At 46.0% G+C, this 15,004-nt stretch overlaps 1 protein-coding gene across 4 annotated transcripts in view; it reads left to right on the plus strand.

The window, feature by feature from the left end:
* The first annotated feature begins 511 nt into the window (after positions 1-511).
* Positions 512-15,004, plus strand: part of MRI1 (methylthioribose-1-phosphate isomerase 1) — a 157,746-nt gene continuing 143,253 nt past the window's right edge. For 2 of the 4 annotated variants that reach the window (XM_084847080.1, XM_084847077.1), the window contains exons 1-5: positions 512-663; positions 3,863-4,104; positions 4,191-4,360; positions 4,632-4,808; positions 7,524-7,748. In XM_084847080.1, coding sequence (XP_084703206.1) covers positions 532-663; positions 3,863-4,104; positions 4,191-4,360; positions 4,632-4,808; positions 7,524-7,748 — 946 coding nt within the window. In that variant the 5' untranslated portion in view covers positions 512-531. Of the gene's footprint in view, positions 664-3,862; positions 4,105-4,190; positions 4,361-4,631; positions 4,809-7,523; positions 7,973-8,986; positions 10,950-15,004 lie in introns of those variants that run through there. The other 2 variants (XM_084847078.1, XM_084847079.1) reach the window with 2 other exon arrangements.

Below are 15,004 nucleotides of genomic sequence, written 5' to 3' on the forward strand. Positions count from 1 at the left end.
ATAGCTTAATTTTTTTTTTTTCAAGCTTTATGGACATAAATAAATTCCTGACTTTGAATTATAGTGGAAAACCATTGTTATTCGTAGAATCTGCATGCCAAGATCTTTCCAATCAAATGTGTTTCATGAGAATCGGTCAATGGAAAGACAGTCAAAAAGGGACGAGCAACTAAGTCTTGACTTTGATGGATTTATATGAGATAGTATTGCAAGGGTTTCAGTCCTAAAATATCGTTTTCAAGTGTTTCTGACACATGCCATTTTTGGCGTGTGTGTGTGTGTGTGTGTGTGTGTGTTTTAATAACGGGGCCGTTCCGACCCATTCTGTCTTTTGCCCCGTCCCCCACTGAAAGTAATCGGAGAACAGCCCCGTAACGGCGATGGTTCAATTTGGTTATTCGCAGAGGGGCTTGAAGAAATGCACGTGAAGCGGCTCCTTCTAGGACCCAGCACAGTTTGAGAAAAACCACGCGGACCGTTTCGTCTCCGCCGTCCTGTTCCGCCTCCTGCAGTCCAACTTCAGGGGCAGCCATGAGTTTAGAAGCCATCCGCTACCGCAGGGGATCCCTGCAAATCCTCAACCAGCTCCTGTTGCCTCACCAGAGCCTCTACGAGGAAATCGGCAGCGTTCGCCAGGGCTGGGAGGCCATCCGGGCCATGAAGGTGCCGCTGCTTCTGGGCAGTTGTTGCCAAGTTAGCTCTGATGCCGGGAGAATATAGGACTGTGTGACCCCACGTTTTGCTTACGGCAGCGGTCCTTTAAGAGCTGCGCGACAGGCAGTAGTTCAACTGGCAAAGCCTTCGCAGCATACAGAAGCACTGATGCGGGGAAACTGCACTTCTGAGTGTCAGCCCCGATTCTGGTAGTAGAGCTCACTCGGCCAGAAAGGGGAGAAACGAGGAGGGCATAGACTTCGGGGCAAAGGCAAACATTACCGACAGGAGGGGATGGGGTTCAAGAGGCAGGATATTTCGTTTTCTCTGCAGTGGCCAAGACTAGTGTTTGTAATGCCTGTTCGCACAGAGAGTTCCCGTGGAGGCTGGTGGGGGTGTAAATCCATTCTGGGTTTCAGTTAGGAATGGGTTCAGCACCTTGGATAGCTTCTTTAGAGTTCTGGCGAATGGCTGAAACCCCAAAACACTGCCCCACCAATATCGGAGCCACCAGCCTCCACTGGTTCCATCTGGTTAGCAAAGGTACTTTCAGACCTGAGTGACATAATGAGCAAAATCACCTGACACAGCTTCTGTTCAGCAACTCATTCCCTGGGGACAGAAAACAAACACGCTAGGCAGTTTTTTAAAAGAACAGGGAGAACTCCCCCATCTGAAGTCGTACAGCTGTCCCAGGGTGCTTCTGCTGTTTGTTTAGCTCAGTCTCTGCTAAATGTTATGTATGCTTTTTAAGTCCTTTAGGTGGCAATCTTATGCAACAGCCTTCACCACCCTGGTGCCCTCCAGACATGTTGGACTACAATTCCCAGAATCCCCCAGCCAGCAGAACTAGCTGGGAGGTTATGGGAGTCGTAAGAATATAAGAAGAGCCATACTGGATCAGACCAAGGGTCCCTGTAGTCCAGCATTCTGTTCAGTCATAGTCCAACACATCTGGAGGGCACAAGGATGGCAAAGGCTGCTATACACACTTACGCAGGAGTAAGTCTCATAGAGCTTAATGGGAGTTACTTCTAAGTTGACATGCATAGGCTTCCCCTTTTAGTCCTCAGTACTAGTCCCCATGAAGCCATTAAAAATCCCTATGAAATGTTCTGTTTGGGGGTGTGTGTAAGATATACAGTTCTTAAAGCAAAGCAGAGGTGAGACCACTCTTGAATACGACTAATTTACATTGCATGTTTTCTGACAATTACCGCTCAGTATCAAATTTGCCATTCATGGAGCATGTGGTAGCTCTCAGCTCCAGGTAGTATTGACTGATGCTTATTATGCCAGTCCAGTTTCAGGCCTGCTTTTGGAACAGAAACTGCATTGGTCACCCTAGTGGATGTCCTATGCTAGGGAATAGATAGAGACGGTGTCACCCTGTTGGTTCTCTACTTCAGGATCATTTGTCTGATTTGGGCTTAGAAGGCACAGTGTTATGGTGGTTCCTGCCCTTCCTGAATGAGCAATCTCAGAAGGTAGTGTTGGGGAACTTCTGTTCCACCTTTGGCTATGTGGTGCCACAAAGTTCCATCTTGTCCACCATGCTTTTCAACATCTGTCTGAAACTGCTGGGGGAAGCTTTGGGCCAAAGTGTCCTCAACAGGTGATGATACTCAGCTCCACCTCTCAATTCAATCTACAGATCCCTAGGCTGTAGAACTCTTGAACCAGTATCGGAAGGTGGTTTGGGGTAGTTGAGAGCCGACAAGCTGAGACTTACTCTAGATAAATTGAAAGTACTGTAGGTAGGAAAATTGACTAATGTGGCTAGAGGATCACACCTGGTCTTAGATGGGATTTCACTCCCCATGAAGGACCAAGTGAGCAGGAGTTCTCACAAGTGGTAGCTGTGACCAAGAGTGTTTTTTACTAGCTTAGGCTGGTACACCAGCTGAGACCCTGTCTGGAGAGGACTGATCATACCTGGGTTATCCATGCACTAGTGAAATCCAGGCTAGGCTATGTAAATGCATTTTACATAGGGCTGCTTTTAAAGACAGTTCAGAAATATCAGCTGGTGCAGAATGCAGTCCTCCAGGTATTTGTGGGGGGCAGGGGGGGGAGGTGGTTGGCTCATGTGATGCCTATACTGCACCAGGTGCAGTGGTTGCCTTTGCATTTCTGAGCCCAATTTAAAGTTGTACTTTTAACCTTTAAAGCTTTAAACTGTTTGGGTCCTTCACCTGCCCGCACTTCAAGGTCAGCAGTGGAGGCACTTTTTATTCGTCCATCATTGAGGGCAGTTAGGCTGCAATATACAAGGTAGAGGGCCTTTTCTGTAGTGGCCCCACGCCTCTGGAATATGTTGCCATCTTTCAGGATTTTAGGAAAGCTCTGAAGAGCCAATTGTTTTATTTGCCTTTCTTTTGAGCTGTGTTATATGCTAATGGATCTTTAGCTGCAATTATTTTTAGTATTTTCTGATTTTGAAGTTTGTTGATTATTATCCCTGGCATTTATTAGTTATTGATTTTATTGTTTTATTGGGATTTTACTATTTAAGCTGCCTTGAGAGGGTTGTACCTTTAAAGACAAGCTAAAATATTTCTAAATAAATAAATTGAAATAAATAGTATCTCTGGACATTTATAGGGTACATTTTCAACCCCACCGCCTAACTACATACTTCTCTCTCATGCCTAGAAGGCTCTGGATCCAAGCCTGAGCCCTGACTTTCTCTTTAAAGAGTAGTATTATTTTATTTTAAAATAGTAACGGGGAAACATAGAGAGCCCCAACAGAAGCTTGTATACTTGCCTCTTTGGCATAGTATTCCTTTCAGGTGATCATATCCATTTAGCTTCTGATGGTACCAACTTGCCATTCTTGCTACATCAGTCCCTATCTTGCCATCCACAGTGCCACTGACTTTTTTATTGACCGCACATCAGATGCAGTCCCTGGCTGCTTACTGTCATCACTCGTCCTTTATGGAGCTCTCATTTCCCAGGTGTCCTCCACATGTCTGTACCTGTGTGGAATCGCCCTAATGTAGCCTTCCTGAACCTGGTGCTCTCTAGATGTTTGGGACAACTCTCCAACATTCCTGACCATTGGCCATGCTGGCTGGGGCTGATGGGAACTGAGGTCTGAAACACTGGAGGACACCAGCCTGGGGAGGACTGACCTAATGACTGTCAAGTCTTCATTTCCTGTGTGGGGGGCTTACACTCTGAAGGGATTTTCTTTCTCTTAGGTGCGTGGTGCTCCAGCCATTGCCATCGTAGGCTGCCTGAGCCTAGCAGTGGAGCTGCATGATAAAGGAAATCCAGAATGGAGTGTGGGCAGCCTGGAAACATTTGTGTTAGACTCGCTGAACTACCTCGTGAATTCCCGACCTACTGCTGTCAACATGGCCTGGGCAGCTCAGGAGCTGGGCTGCTTTGTCCGCCAGGTGGCCAAGCATGAAGGGACCACTGCCAAGAGTTTGCGAGAAAGGTGAGGGCCCAACGACTTCCCCTTGTCTTCCCATTCACAAGCTTTATAGGCAAGGACACGCAAGTCAGTATAATCTCTCATTGCAGTGTGATCAACTGGGCGGAAGCCATGTTGGATAAAGACCTGAAGGACAACAGAAGCATCGGGGAACATGGGGCATGTCACCTCCTGCAGCAAGTAGGGCAGGACAAGGTGATAGTCCTGACCCACTGCAACACAGGCTCATTGGCCACTGCCGGCTATGGCACTGCACTTGGTAAGTGCCATCTCCATGAATTCAAGAAGCATTGTCATAAAGTACAAAATATCTCCAGCCACCCTTCACAGACATTCCAGCTCCCCATCCCTGACAGATTTCTCTAATTCCTCACTATTCCTCTCTTTGAAACAAACAAAGGGACTAGGAATTCTAGCGATATTTCCAAATACATGAAATCATCATCTCTTATAGGGTGATAGCTAGCTCCTCCCTGCTTTAGCCCAATGTAGTCTATTGTCTTGTGAATGTTTATGCTGTTGCTTCATAGGCGTTATTCGGTCACTGCATGCCATGGGTCAACTGGAGCATGTCTACTGCACAGAGACACGACCATACAATCAGGGAGCCCGGTTGACTGCCTACGAGCTAGTGTATGAGCAGATTCCTGCCACGCTCATTGCTGACAGCATGGTATCTATGGCCATGAAGGAAAAAAAGATATCAGGTGAATGTTTTGTGTGTTTCTCTTTCTGCTTGGCAGCCAATCCATCTCCACACTGGTCTAACACCTGTCTCTTGTGCTAGCAATTTAGTATTGCAGTCTGGTTTAGTTAGCAACCTTGTATACAAACGTGTAATGATGGGCTGTTTTCTGGAGGTAGTTCTGCCATCTGAAGAGCTGTTGACGGCACTAGCATAGCTCAGCACCTCTGAAGTGTTTAGGGAGAACTGGGATGATTGTTGTTCACAAAGTGAACAGCAGCCAGTGACATGTAGTGGAGAGACCCAGGTTCTACTCCTTATTCAATCATTAAGCTCACTGGGTGGTCTTCACCTAGTCACTCTCGCTCAGACTAGCCTACCTGAGAAGGCTGTTGTGACGATAAAAACCCTAAGTTCCTTGGAGAAAACACAGCTTGCTGTTGTTGTTGTTGTTAATATTTCTGTACCACCCAATAGCCAAAGCTGTCTGGGCAGTTTAGAAAAGATATGAATAAATGTAGGATCTAAATAAATAAGGTAGGAAGCTTCTGGAGGCTAATTTATTGACCATTTTTATCTTGTTTGCCTTGATAATTGCCACTATTCAGTGCTGGATTAAAGCTCATGGGGACCCAGGCTGAACTGTATTTTCTGGCCGAGCCCATCTATCTGACAAGCCATGCTTTCTCCCCCATCCCTCTCCCAAGCATCAGGGTGCTAACTGGGGAGGGCGGAAGAGGCTCTCTGCTGTTGGTAGAAATCCTTTACTCTTGGGAGGGTGCGAGAGAGGGCATACACATAAACAAAACCATCCCATAGCCACTGTCCTCAATCTTCTGGGACCCTATAATTGACACAGTTGGATCCTGCCATCCTTGAAGGAGTTCAGAGAATCATAAACAGGCTATTCCCGTGTCTACCTCCAGAGACCCTGTGAAGCAGGCCATGGGCTGAGCTTCATGCTGAATTGCAGCAGAGACTAGGGTGTACATGGGAGCCAAGGGCTGGCCAGACAGGGAGCGGGGCAAAGAATTTGGGAAGGGGAGTTGTCCAGTGCAACCCTCTCCACTGATGTCTTGGTCTGAGAAGGATCAGGTAGCCTTCCTGCCCTCCATGTCGCTTCCCCACAACTAAAGCGAGTTAACCAATTACCAAGGCCAGCTCTAGGCCCGACCGCCAGCAGCAACCTCTAGATCTGCATGCAAGCTTTGTATTCCAGCTTGCAAAAGGACGTCGTAGACTCGCATGTGGGAAGGAAGGACAAGGCAAAGGCAGAGGAAGAGAGAGCCCAATCTGCTCTACCTCCACCCTCTGCGATTTTTCACAGGCTGCCCACCTGTCCCTGCCAGAGCAACCTTCTGGGGCGGGGCTGTAACTCAGAGGCAGAGCGCTGTGCTTTGTGCAAAGGAAGCTCCAGGTTAGATTCCCAGCATCTCCACTTAAAAGGATTTCAGGTAACAGGGCAGGAAGGAATCCTTGGGAAATTTCTGCTGGTCAGAATTGACCTGGAGTGGGCAACTTTGGCAGATTAGGGTGGGGGGACACATTACACCTGCCTGGAAACCTACGGTAATGGCATCCCGGCGATTCTACTGGGATTTCGGAATCGCTGGGATTTCAGTGGGGCAGGGACAATGGTGGTGGCAGTATCTGGAGGAGCATACAAACAGCTGCAGGCTGCATATTGCCCCCCCCCCCCCGAGTAGACAATACTGGTTCAATAGGTGGTTCAGTGACCTGACTCCCTAGAAAGCATCTTCCTGTATGTTGAGCTCTGCTCAAGCTGGAGACTTGTTAATGTCAGTTGGGTTTCTTGGAGTCCCAGCTAAACTCTGGGTGGGTGGAAGGTGAGAGGAAAAAAGAGGTATAGAACATCTCCTCTGAGACTTCTCTCCTATACCTACCCCAAATTATCATGGCTTCCCACTTGTATATAAAGGTGTGTTTGAACACATGCGCAGCATTCTAACTTCTGACAAAAGCCAACCTGCTCTTTCCTCTCATCTTCTGAACCTCTTGCTGCTTGGACTACTAGTATTCTGAACATGCAGGAAGCCAGATTCCGGCTGAACATCAGGAAAAACTTCCTGACTGTTAGAGCAATACGACAGTGGAACCAATTACCTGGGGAGGTAGTGGGCTCTCCCACACTGGAGGCATTCAAGATGAGGCCAGACAGCCACCTGTCAAGGATGCTGTGACTTAGATTCCTGCATTGAGCAGGGGGTTGGACTCAATGGCCTTGCAAGCCCCTTCCAACCCTACTGTTCTATGATTCTACGCCACAAGTTGTTATGAACATCAGCAGTGATTCACCCATCTTGGGATGGGTGAGAATCTACCATGTTCTGTGTCTTCAGGAGAGTTTTATTTTATTTTAGTTCATTTATATCCTGCCTTTCTTCCATCTTAGAACTCAAGACAATGTCTGTGAGGTTCTTAGGTGGTCATCCATCCAAGCATCGACCAGACCCACACCTGCTTAGTTTCATCAAGTTGGCTGCATCACATGCCCTCAGACTATACCCTGGGCTATTTCTAAAGGAACCAAGTACAGAAAACAGGATGGGCATGCTCTTCAAAATGGGGAGATACTTAACACCATAGCAGGGCCTCCTGCTCGACTTGCAGTTTATTCAGCATTGTAGATAGTCTAGCCTTTGCAGACATATGACCAAAAAGCTAGGTCTTGGCTTTAGGCTTCTGATCTTCTTCTCTCTTTTTTAACCCAACCCAGCTGTGTTCGTGGGAGCAGACAGGGTTGTTGCCAATGGAGACACTGCTAACAAAGTGGGCACTTATCAGCTGGCTATTGCTGCAAAGCACCATGGGATTCCCTTCTATGTGGCAGCACCCAGCACCTCGTGTGACCTGAGCTTAGAACATGGCAGGCAAATCGTTATTGAGGAGCGGCCAAGCCAGGAGCTGACAGACATCAATGGTGTACGGGTTGCAGCACCAGGTACCAAAGCATGGAAGGATGTTTGCACAGAAATTGATGGAATGTTAACATCTTCAGTTCCATTTGTAGTCAGTGATTTAATAGGTGGACACACCAGGCTACATAGTCCAGGTGTCTCAAATTTGTACTGAATTTTTACAGTAAGTCAAGGAAAAGTGGCTTGAGCATCCTCCAGGCCAAACTAAATGTTCTCCTTATCACGCTTGTGGAGCTTTTGTCCAGAAATCTCTCCCACTCCCACTTGTATGTGGATCAATGGAGACTTTTTGTTTCTTTTTTTAACCCCCCCCCCCCCCGGAGGAGGCGCGGTGTATGTGGAATTTTGGGACAAACCCCCCTAAGCACCATGGTCCCGATCCGAATCAGGGCCACATGTGCTTGCAGAAGAGTAGGGAATGCAGTCCCACATAACTTCACTGTGTGTGATTAGGAGAATGTTTAGTTTGGCCCTCAGAAACATTGGAACCCAGAGTTGTTGAACAGCATGGAAGCTGTCAGCGACTTCACTTTGGATGTATTGTCACTCTCGCACAGCAGTGCTGAACCTCGTTCGGCCCTTGGAGAAGCTCTCGGGGGCTGCATTCCAGTGGTGGGCGGGTCTGAAGGCCAAGGGGGCATGGTCAAAACATATGGCATATTTTAGCTGAAAGCTTTTACCGCCAGTAACTCAACCTTAGGAGAGGCATTTCAATGTTTTAGAATGAGGGGGGAAAGCTGCACAAAAGCTGGGAAACCACCAACACTTGGGGGAAAGGGGGAAACTCAGAGGACCAGATAGGGACCCCAGGCAGGCTGGATTTGATGCCCGGTCTGAGGGTTTGCACCCCTCCTTGAGGGAAAAGATAACCAACACATTTTACTTTAACTGTGTGGGTTATCTTTCCAACACAAGCCTTTCCAGCTCAACTCCAGAGATGTTTTTTCCTGCCAGCCTTGCATCTGATATCCGCAGAATGCTTTGTTTTATGCATCTGGAAATCATATCTTTCCCATACATTTGGAGCACAATTACATGTGCCACTTTGGAGGCGCCTATATCCCCTTCGGAAAATGGGGGCCATAAAATGTAGCATGGATTATGGATGTGGGGAGTTGGGCTAGCTGAACCAGTGAAAGATTTTTGTTTCTCACTTTGTGGGACCAATTGTGTCTGCCTGCCTGCCTGCCTGCCTGCCTGCCTTCCTTCCTTCCTTCCTTCCTTCCTTCCTTCCTTCCTTCCTTCCTTCCTTCTTTCCCAGGCATTGGCGTTTGGAATCCAGCCTTTGACATCACCCCCCATGAACTGATAACTGGCGGCATTGTCACTGAATTTGGTGTCTTTGCTCCTGCTGAACTTCAAGCAGCACTGACACTGGCTGTGAAAGAAGTATGAACGAGTCAAGCAAACCTGTTTCTGGATTTCTGGACAAAAGAATGTGGATCAAGCAGATCTTGAATCCCACATACTAAAGAGATCAGCATTTGAGCTTCGTGGGGATGCATTCCTAACTTAGTTCTCTGCCTTTGTATTTGTACATTTTATTAATTACTTCCTTCCCCTGCCCCCCAGCCTCAAATTAGGGAGAGTGTGTGGCTGTGCAGTGAACACACATTCTCAGTATGCCTTGTTCTTCTTCCTTCCTTTAAATACACTTTATAGTGCCTTATTCCAGAGGTACTCCTTAAATAATGTGTTAGGATGATGAGTATCTGGCTCCTGAGCTATCTGTGGCACTTAAGACCCTTTGCTGCAGTCAAGAGCTCTGTTCCCCCACCTCTGAGAACCACTTCAGGAACTGGAAAACAGTTCTGAGTCTCAAGGCGGAATCCTCAAGACAGAACTTATTTCCTTGACATCCTCAAGGCAGAACTTACTGCCTTGAGTATTTTTACAAGTACCAGAGCTCCACTGAAAGAAAACTGTGATGATCTTACTTGCACAAAAGCAGATTAATTCATGTGTGCAGCTTGTCTTTTGAACTGGAGATAGCTATAGCTGCTTTTGTTTTTCTTTCCATTCCTTTTTTATTGCAGGGTGTGTGTGTGTGTGTGTACACGTATGTATGTGTGTGTCATAGACCTGGTTCGCACAAAGCGACAACCCAGAGTATGAATTGAGTATGGGTTGTTGAATCATGGGTTGTCATTTTGTGTGAACCCTGCACAATGGTTTAACTATGGGTTGTTAACCACGAACAGCCCCAGGAAGACAACCCATGGTGTGTTGTTTGGTTGTGAACTCTAGATTGTCCATGATTAACAACCCATAGTTAAACCATAGTGCAGGGTTCACACAAAACAACAACCCATGATTCAGCAACAACCCACGATCCATACTCTGGGTTGTCATTGCATGCAAACCAAGTGATTGTGTAGGCTGTCTTTGACATAATGGGAACATTTGCATGACATGCTAATCCATTGTGGGTGACTAGCCACGCACTAACTCTCTGTGACAAAGGGAGTCTTTTTCAAGCAGATACAATCATTTCTCCCCCTCCCGCTGGGTGCCGGGCTAGCTTTGACAGCTGTCAAACTCCCGTGCACCTAATAGAAAATGAGTGAAAACAGGGTGGGATGTGCTTTTATATGAGAACAGGGTCCTGCTGACTCAGGGTGGAGTGGACTAGAAGGGTGGCACCCCTAAGAGTCAGGGCAAGACTTTAAATCCCAAGGAGCACTTGGCTAAGTGGGTGATCTTGAGCACTTTCCCCACCTGTCAAAGTGCTCAAGATCACCTAGTTAGCCGAGCATTCCCAGGGATTTACAGTGCCACCCTGACCTTCGGGGATTCCCTCCTTTTAGTGCCCCCTCCCTGAGTCTGCAGTACCCCATTTTCGTACAAAAAGTGCACACCACCCCTTTTTTCTCTCCCAAAGGTAGTAACTGCTTCTAGTTTGAGTGATCTGTAGAGAAAAAGGGGGTGACATCTCAGGCACCCTTAAAAACAGTTGCTGGGGACTTGGGCAAATGAGGATTCCTAGCAGGGCACCCCCAAGGCTCAGAGGAACACATTGAACCCTGGGGATACCCTGGTTAGGGAGGTGATGTAGACCCCGTTTCCCCACCTGTTAGCTGCGCAAGGCTGTCAAAACAGCCTTGCTACAGGGTAGCCTTGACTATTACCTTATATGTTTGACGTACAAGGGAGCAGCCAAGGCAAGCCCCTATATTTTGGATACCTGCCGTTGCACAAGTGTGCAACCGCGAATAACAGATTTGAAAATGAATGAATGAATGAATGAATAAATAAATAGGCCATTTGGGCACATAAAACGGGGCTGGGAAAATGTGAAAAAACATTTTCCTGGGCCAGTTTTTGTGTCAAATTTTTTTTTTAAAAGAAGGGTCCGACTGTGATTGGAATCGTAGTTAGAGTGGAGAAGGGGGGCTTGGTCAGAGCCTCTGAAGTGCCATTTTCACTCTTTGGAGGGGCTGCCACTGGCAAGGGGAAAGGAGCACTGGAAGCAGCTTGGCTGTGATCACAAAAAGCAATTACAGCCACATTCGGGAAGAGCAGCTCGCTGACCAATGTCCTTTACCTGTGATAGCTTGGCATGTCCAGGTTTGGACAACACGTTAACCCATAGTGGGTAAAACAACACCTAGAATAGACCATGGGTTGTCAGGGTGAGTTGTTCTCAAAAAACAATCCATCCTGATAAAACTGGTCCAGGTTTGCACAACACATTAGCCCACTGTGGGTTGTTCAAGCAAACATGCCATTGTGGGTTAGCATGTCATGCAAATGCAGTCAACGTGGAATCATATGAATGTTGTTTTCCAGGGTGGGTTTTTAATGAGAGCAGAAGGCTGGAGTAGAAGATGTAGGTGCATGGGGGGGGGGGGGGTGAAAATCTGTCTTCTGCCAGTTGCTCACTTTTTGCAGTAGTAAGATATGCTTTTCTAGATCAGACTAAAGCTCCATTAAATCCAGCACTCTGTCTTCAAGATTACCCAGCCAGCTGCCCCTGGGAAGCTTGTAAGCAGGGCATGATGAACTGAGCTGTCCACATTTGTTTGTTGTGTGCTAATTAGAGAGAAATTGCTTCAGAGTAAGTACAGAGCACACACACATCCTGATCAGGGGCTCTTTGTGTCTTGTTTCAGTTATTTTTCCCTTGCCAGTTAAAGGGAATATTTGTCTAAAGGAAAATATTTGGTTATATCTGAAATCCTTTGGTTAAAGGAAATATTTCTGGTATTTACACTGATACTGCCAGGTCAAAACACTCCCTTCCCCACAAATTACGTATTGATTTGAGCATGTTTGTGATTGTATTGACTGCTAAGGTTTGAGATGGCCTTGTCTGATCATTCCTGAAGATCACCACTTAAGATCAGTGTTTTCAAACTGCCCTTGAGGTCTCACTAGTTTTGTACTTTGACCTGACTTTAATCTTACAGCAACAGGAGCTGACTTCCCCTGCAACAGTGCCCTGTATCCTACTGGTTTTGTCCCAGGAAATCTATTGCATTATGCCTGTCCTCTGTACTCCACTCTTGATTTAGATGGAAATAGAGCTCATTGATTTAGGGTGCAATCCTATGTATGTTTAGACAGAAAAAAGCCCTACAACTCCCAACATTCCCCAGCCACCATGCTGGCTGGGGAATGGTGGGAGTTATAGGACTTTTTTTCTGTCTAAACATGCATAGGATTGCACCTTTAGGCACTAAAGTTTAGAGATAGTGGCTTGACTAAAGCGATCTAGCAGGTTCATAGCAGAGGTGAAATCTGGACAGAGCTCAACTTGGCTTACTTTCAGATAATGCATTTAGGTCCAATACATATGATACAGAAGAACTGTGAATGCCACCATGTATTTCTTTAAAAACGTTTGTACCCCTGCATTTCTTCCTGGGAACTTAGGGTAGCTAACAACAAAAATCATAAACTAACAATGGAGGGAGCAATCCACTGCCACTAGTCAGAGGCTAGACAGCCATAGGATATGTGGGTTTCCGGGAACTGACCTTGGAGCCCGCGCTCCGAGGTTGGTTCCTGGAGAACCAACCTTCCCTCCCTTCTCCGCTGCCTTTCAGCCAGCATGGAATGGCTCCACGCTCAGAAGAGGAGCACAGAGCAGCCAAAATGGGGCATTCCAGGGGGGTGTTCCGGGGCAGGGAAGGAAGAAATGCTGGTACGATACAGCCTATGTGTCATCCGGCAGCCTCCTCCCCCGCTCCACCTTCCCGCTGCTAGACAGCCGAAATCGGCTGCCTAGATGCAAATGCCGGGCAGGAGAAGTGCAGAGGGAACGATCCCCTCTGTGCTTCTCCTGCCCTGCATTAGATAGGTGGTCACCTCCAAGTTTGGAGGTGGCCGCCTATCCCCATAGGATTGTGCCCTAAAAAAATGAAATGCCATGAAACATAGATGTAACACTGACTGTAAGGTCCAACTCAGCTACCTGAGTTGCTCAGGTAGCTCTTCATTTACACCAACAATTTTCCACGGAAGATCAAGGAATGATTGCTTAGAGAACACTGTTTCATAGGCATGCTCACTTTTGACTAATCTGGTTATATGAACAGCCTGAATGAATACATTATAAAGAGGTTCAGAGTTAAGATGGTCTGAATCTCACTTCTCCCTCAGTCAGACCACCATGTATCAACTATCTTTCATCGACATTCGAATATGAGGATAATAATACTGCTTGTAATACCTTGCAAGGCTGTTATAAGAATTAACTATAGTAATGCATGTGAAATGCTTTGAACATGTAACATGTGCTAAATAAATCCTTAGTATTCTGATTGGCAGTCTGCTGACTTTCTGCTAATCTCGCCGCTGTTAAAGACATAAGAGTTATGCCAAAAAGAAAAGAAAAAAAGATCGACAACCTTCAGATAGAAAAGAAGGATATGCGGGTTAAGGCATAGAAGTAGAGCCCTATTTTAGTTTTTTCTTGCTGTCTCAATACCGTGAAGGCAACAAAGAAATAGGCCAGGCCCATAAACTATTTGTTTATATATTTTTTCTCAGCTTAGCTAAGGCTTAATAATTTATAGAAGAGATTTAGAATTCGTAGCAAAAAGTAGTATGAAAATAGAGGTCATGGGACCCTCTGTTTATCCTACTGGAAAAATTGCCTTAACTAGGTTAAGATGACTTGATTGACCATCATTTGGAGCAGGGGCAGATCTGTGACCCTACTTTTACATTTTTGTTTCAATTAAATGAACCGAATTTGAACGCTTACCAATGTGTGTTATGACTGTTACACAGCTAGTGATCAAATCTGCTGTAACAATCTGATCTATGTAGCTAAGTTGCATTCAACTGAGTCTTAATGATTTTTGTTTCACCGACTCACAGATGGGCTCCTGATGTACCGTGTTTGTGAGAAGTCCTAATGTGAAAATTTGCTTTAAGGTCAGGGTAATTTAAATAGCCTGTCAAGAGAAGCTCTTAGAAAGCCCAGTGTGTGACTATAATCCACAAGATTTCTCATTAGGCATACCTTATATTAAGCATTGATTTTGGCTCAGTTCCTTCAGGTGGAAAGTAGCTCTGTCAGCAGTGTGGGGTAGTAGTGGGTGCTTTAAAAATAATTTCTCTCTCCAGGAGTTGTAATGCCTATTTAATGTTCTCGCTGGAAAGGTTAAAACCAGTTATTGTTGTATTTTTCCGCCCACTGCTGGCATTTCAACTGTGTATTGTGGGTCAAACAATTAGCGATCACCCAGCAATCATGAAAATTTTCATTGCACAGTGTGGATGTTGGTATAACTGTGTGAGACTTTTTGCCAAGAACAGGTCAACAAATAATTTACTCACCACAATGAATGATGGCATGGTTTATACATATGGCTACTGTTGTTGTTTTGTGTTGTGTATGCTGCCATATGTATACCTTCTGATTCACATGCAAATATTTTAATGATATATTTTATTCCAGCTAAAGCCCCCAAGTTTTCTTTTCAACAGAAAAATAAATGCCACATGGATCCTTGATTGCTGATCCACATCTGTAAATGGGGATGGCATTGGACATGCATATGCGGCAAACACATCTCACCCAGGGACACTAGAGGCCATATAAGTGATCAAACGATCCCCTGATGGATTAAGTTCTCGAAGTCTCATATCCAGGACTTACTGTTTGGTGGGGTTCACAAAAATAAGTCCCATGGTGCAAGCTTGGCTCTGGCAAACAGTATGGTTCGCACAAAGCCCTGGAGATAGAATGGGATCATGAAAAATGAGTGAGCTGAACTCTGACCATTTTCCTATGCTGGATGATTAATTCCACAGTCGTAAGAACATT

This window comes from Heloderma suspectum, chromosome 3 (assembly GCF_057233095.1).
Source record: "Heloderma suspectum isolate Gila_16-S chromosome 3, 16-S_ref, whole genome shotgun sequence".
NCBI lineage: Eukaryota > Metazoa > Chordata > Lepidosauria > Squamata > Helodermatidae > Heloderma > Heloderma suspectum.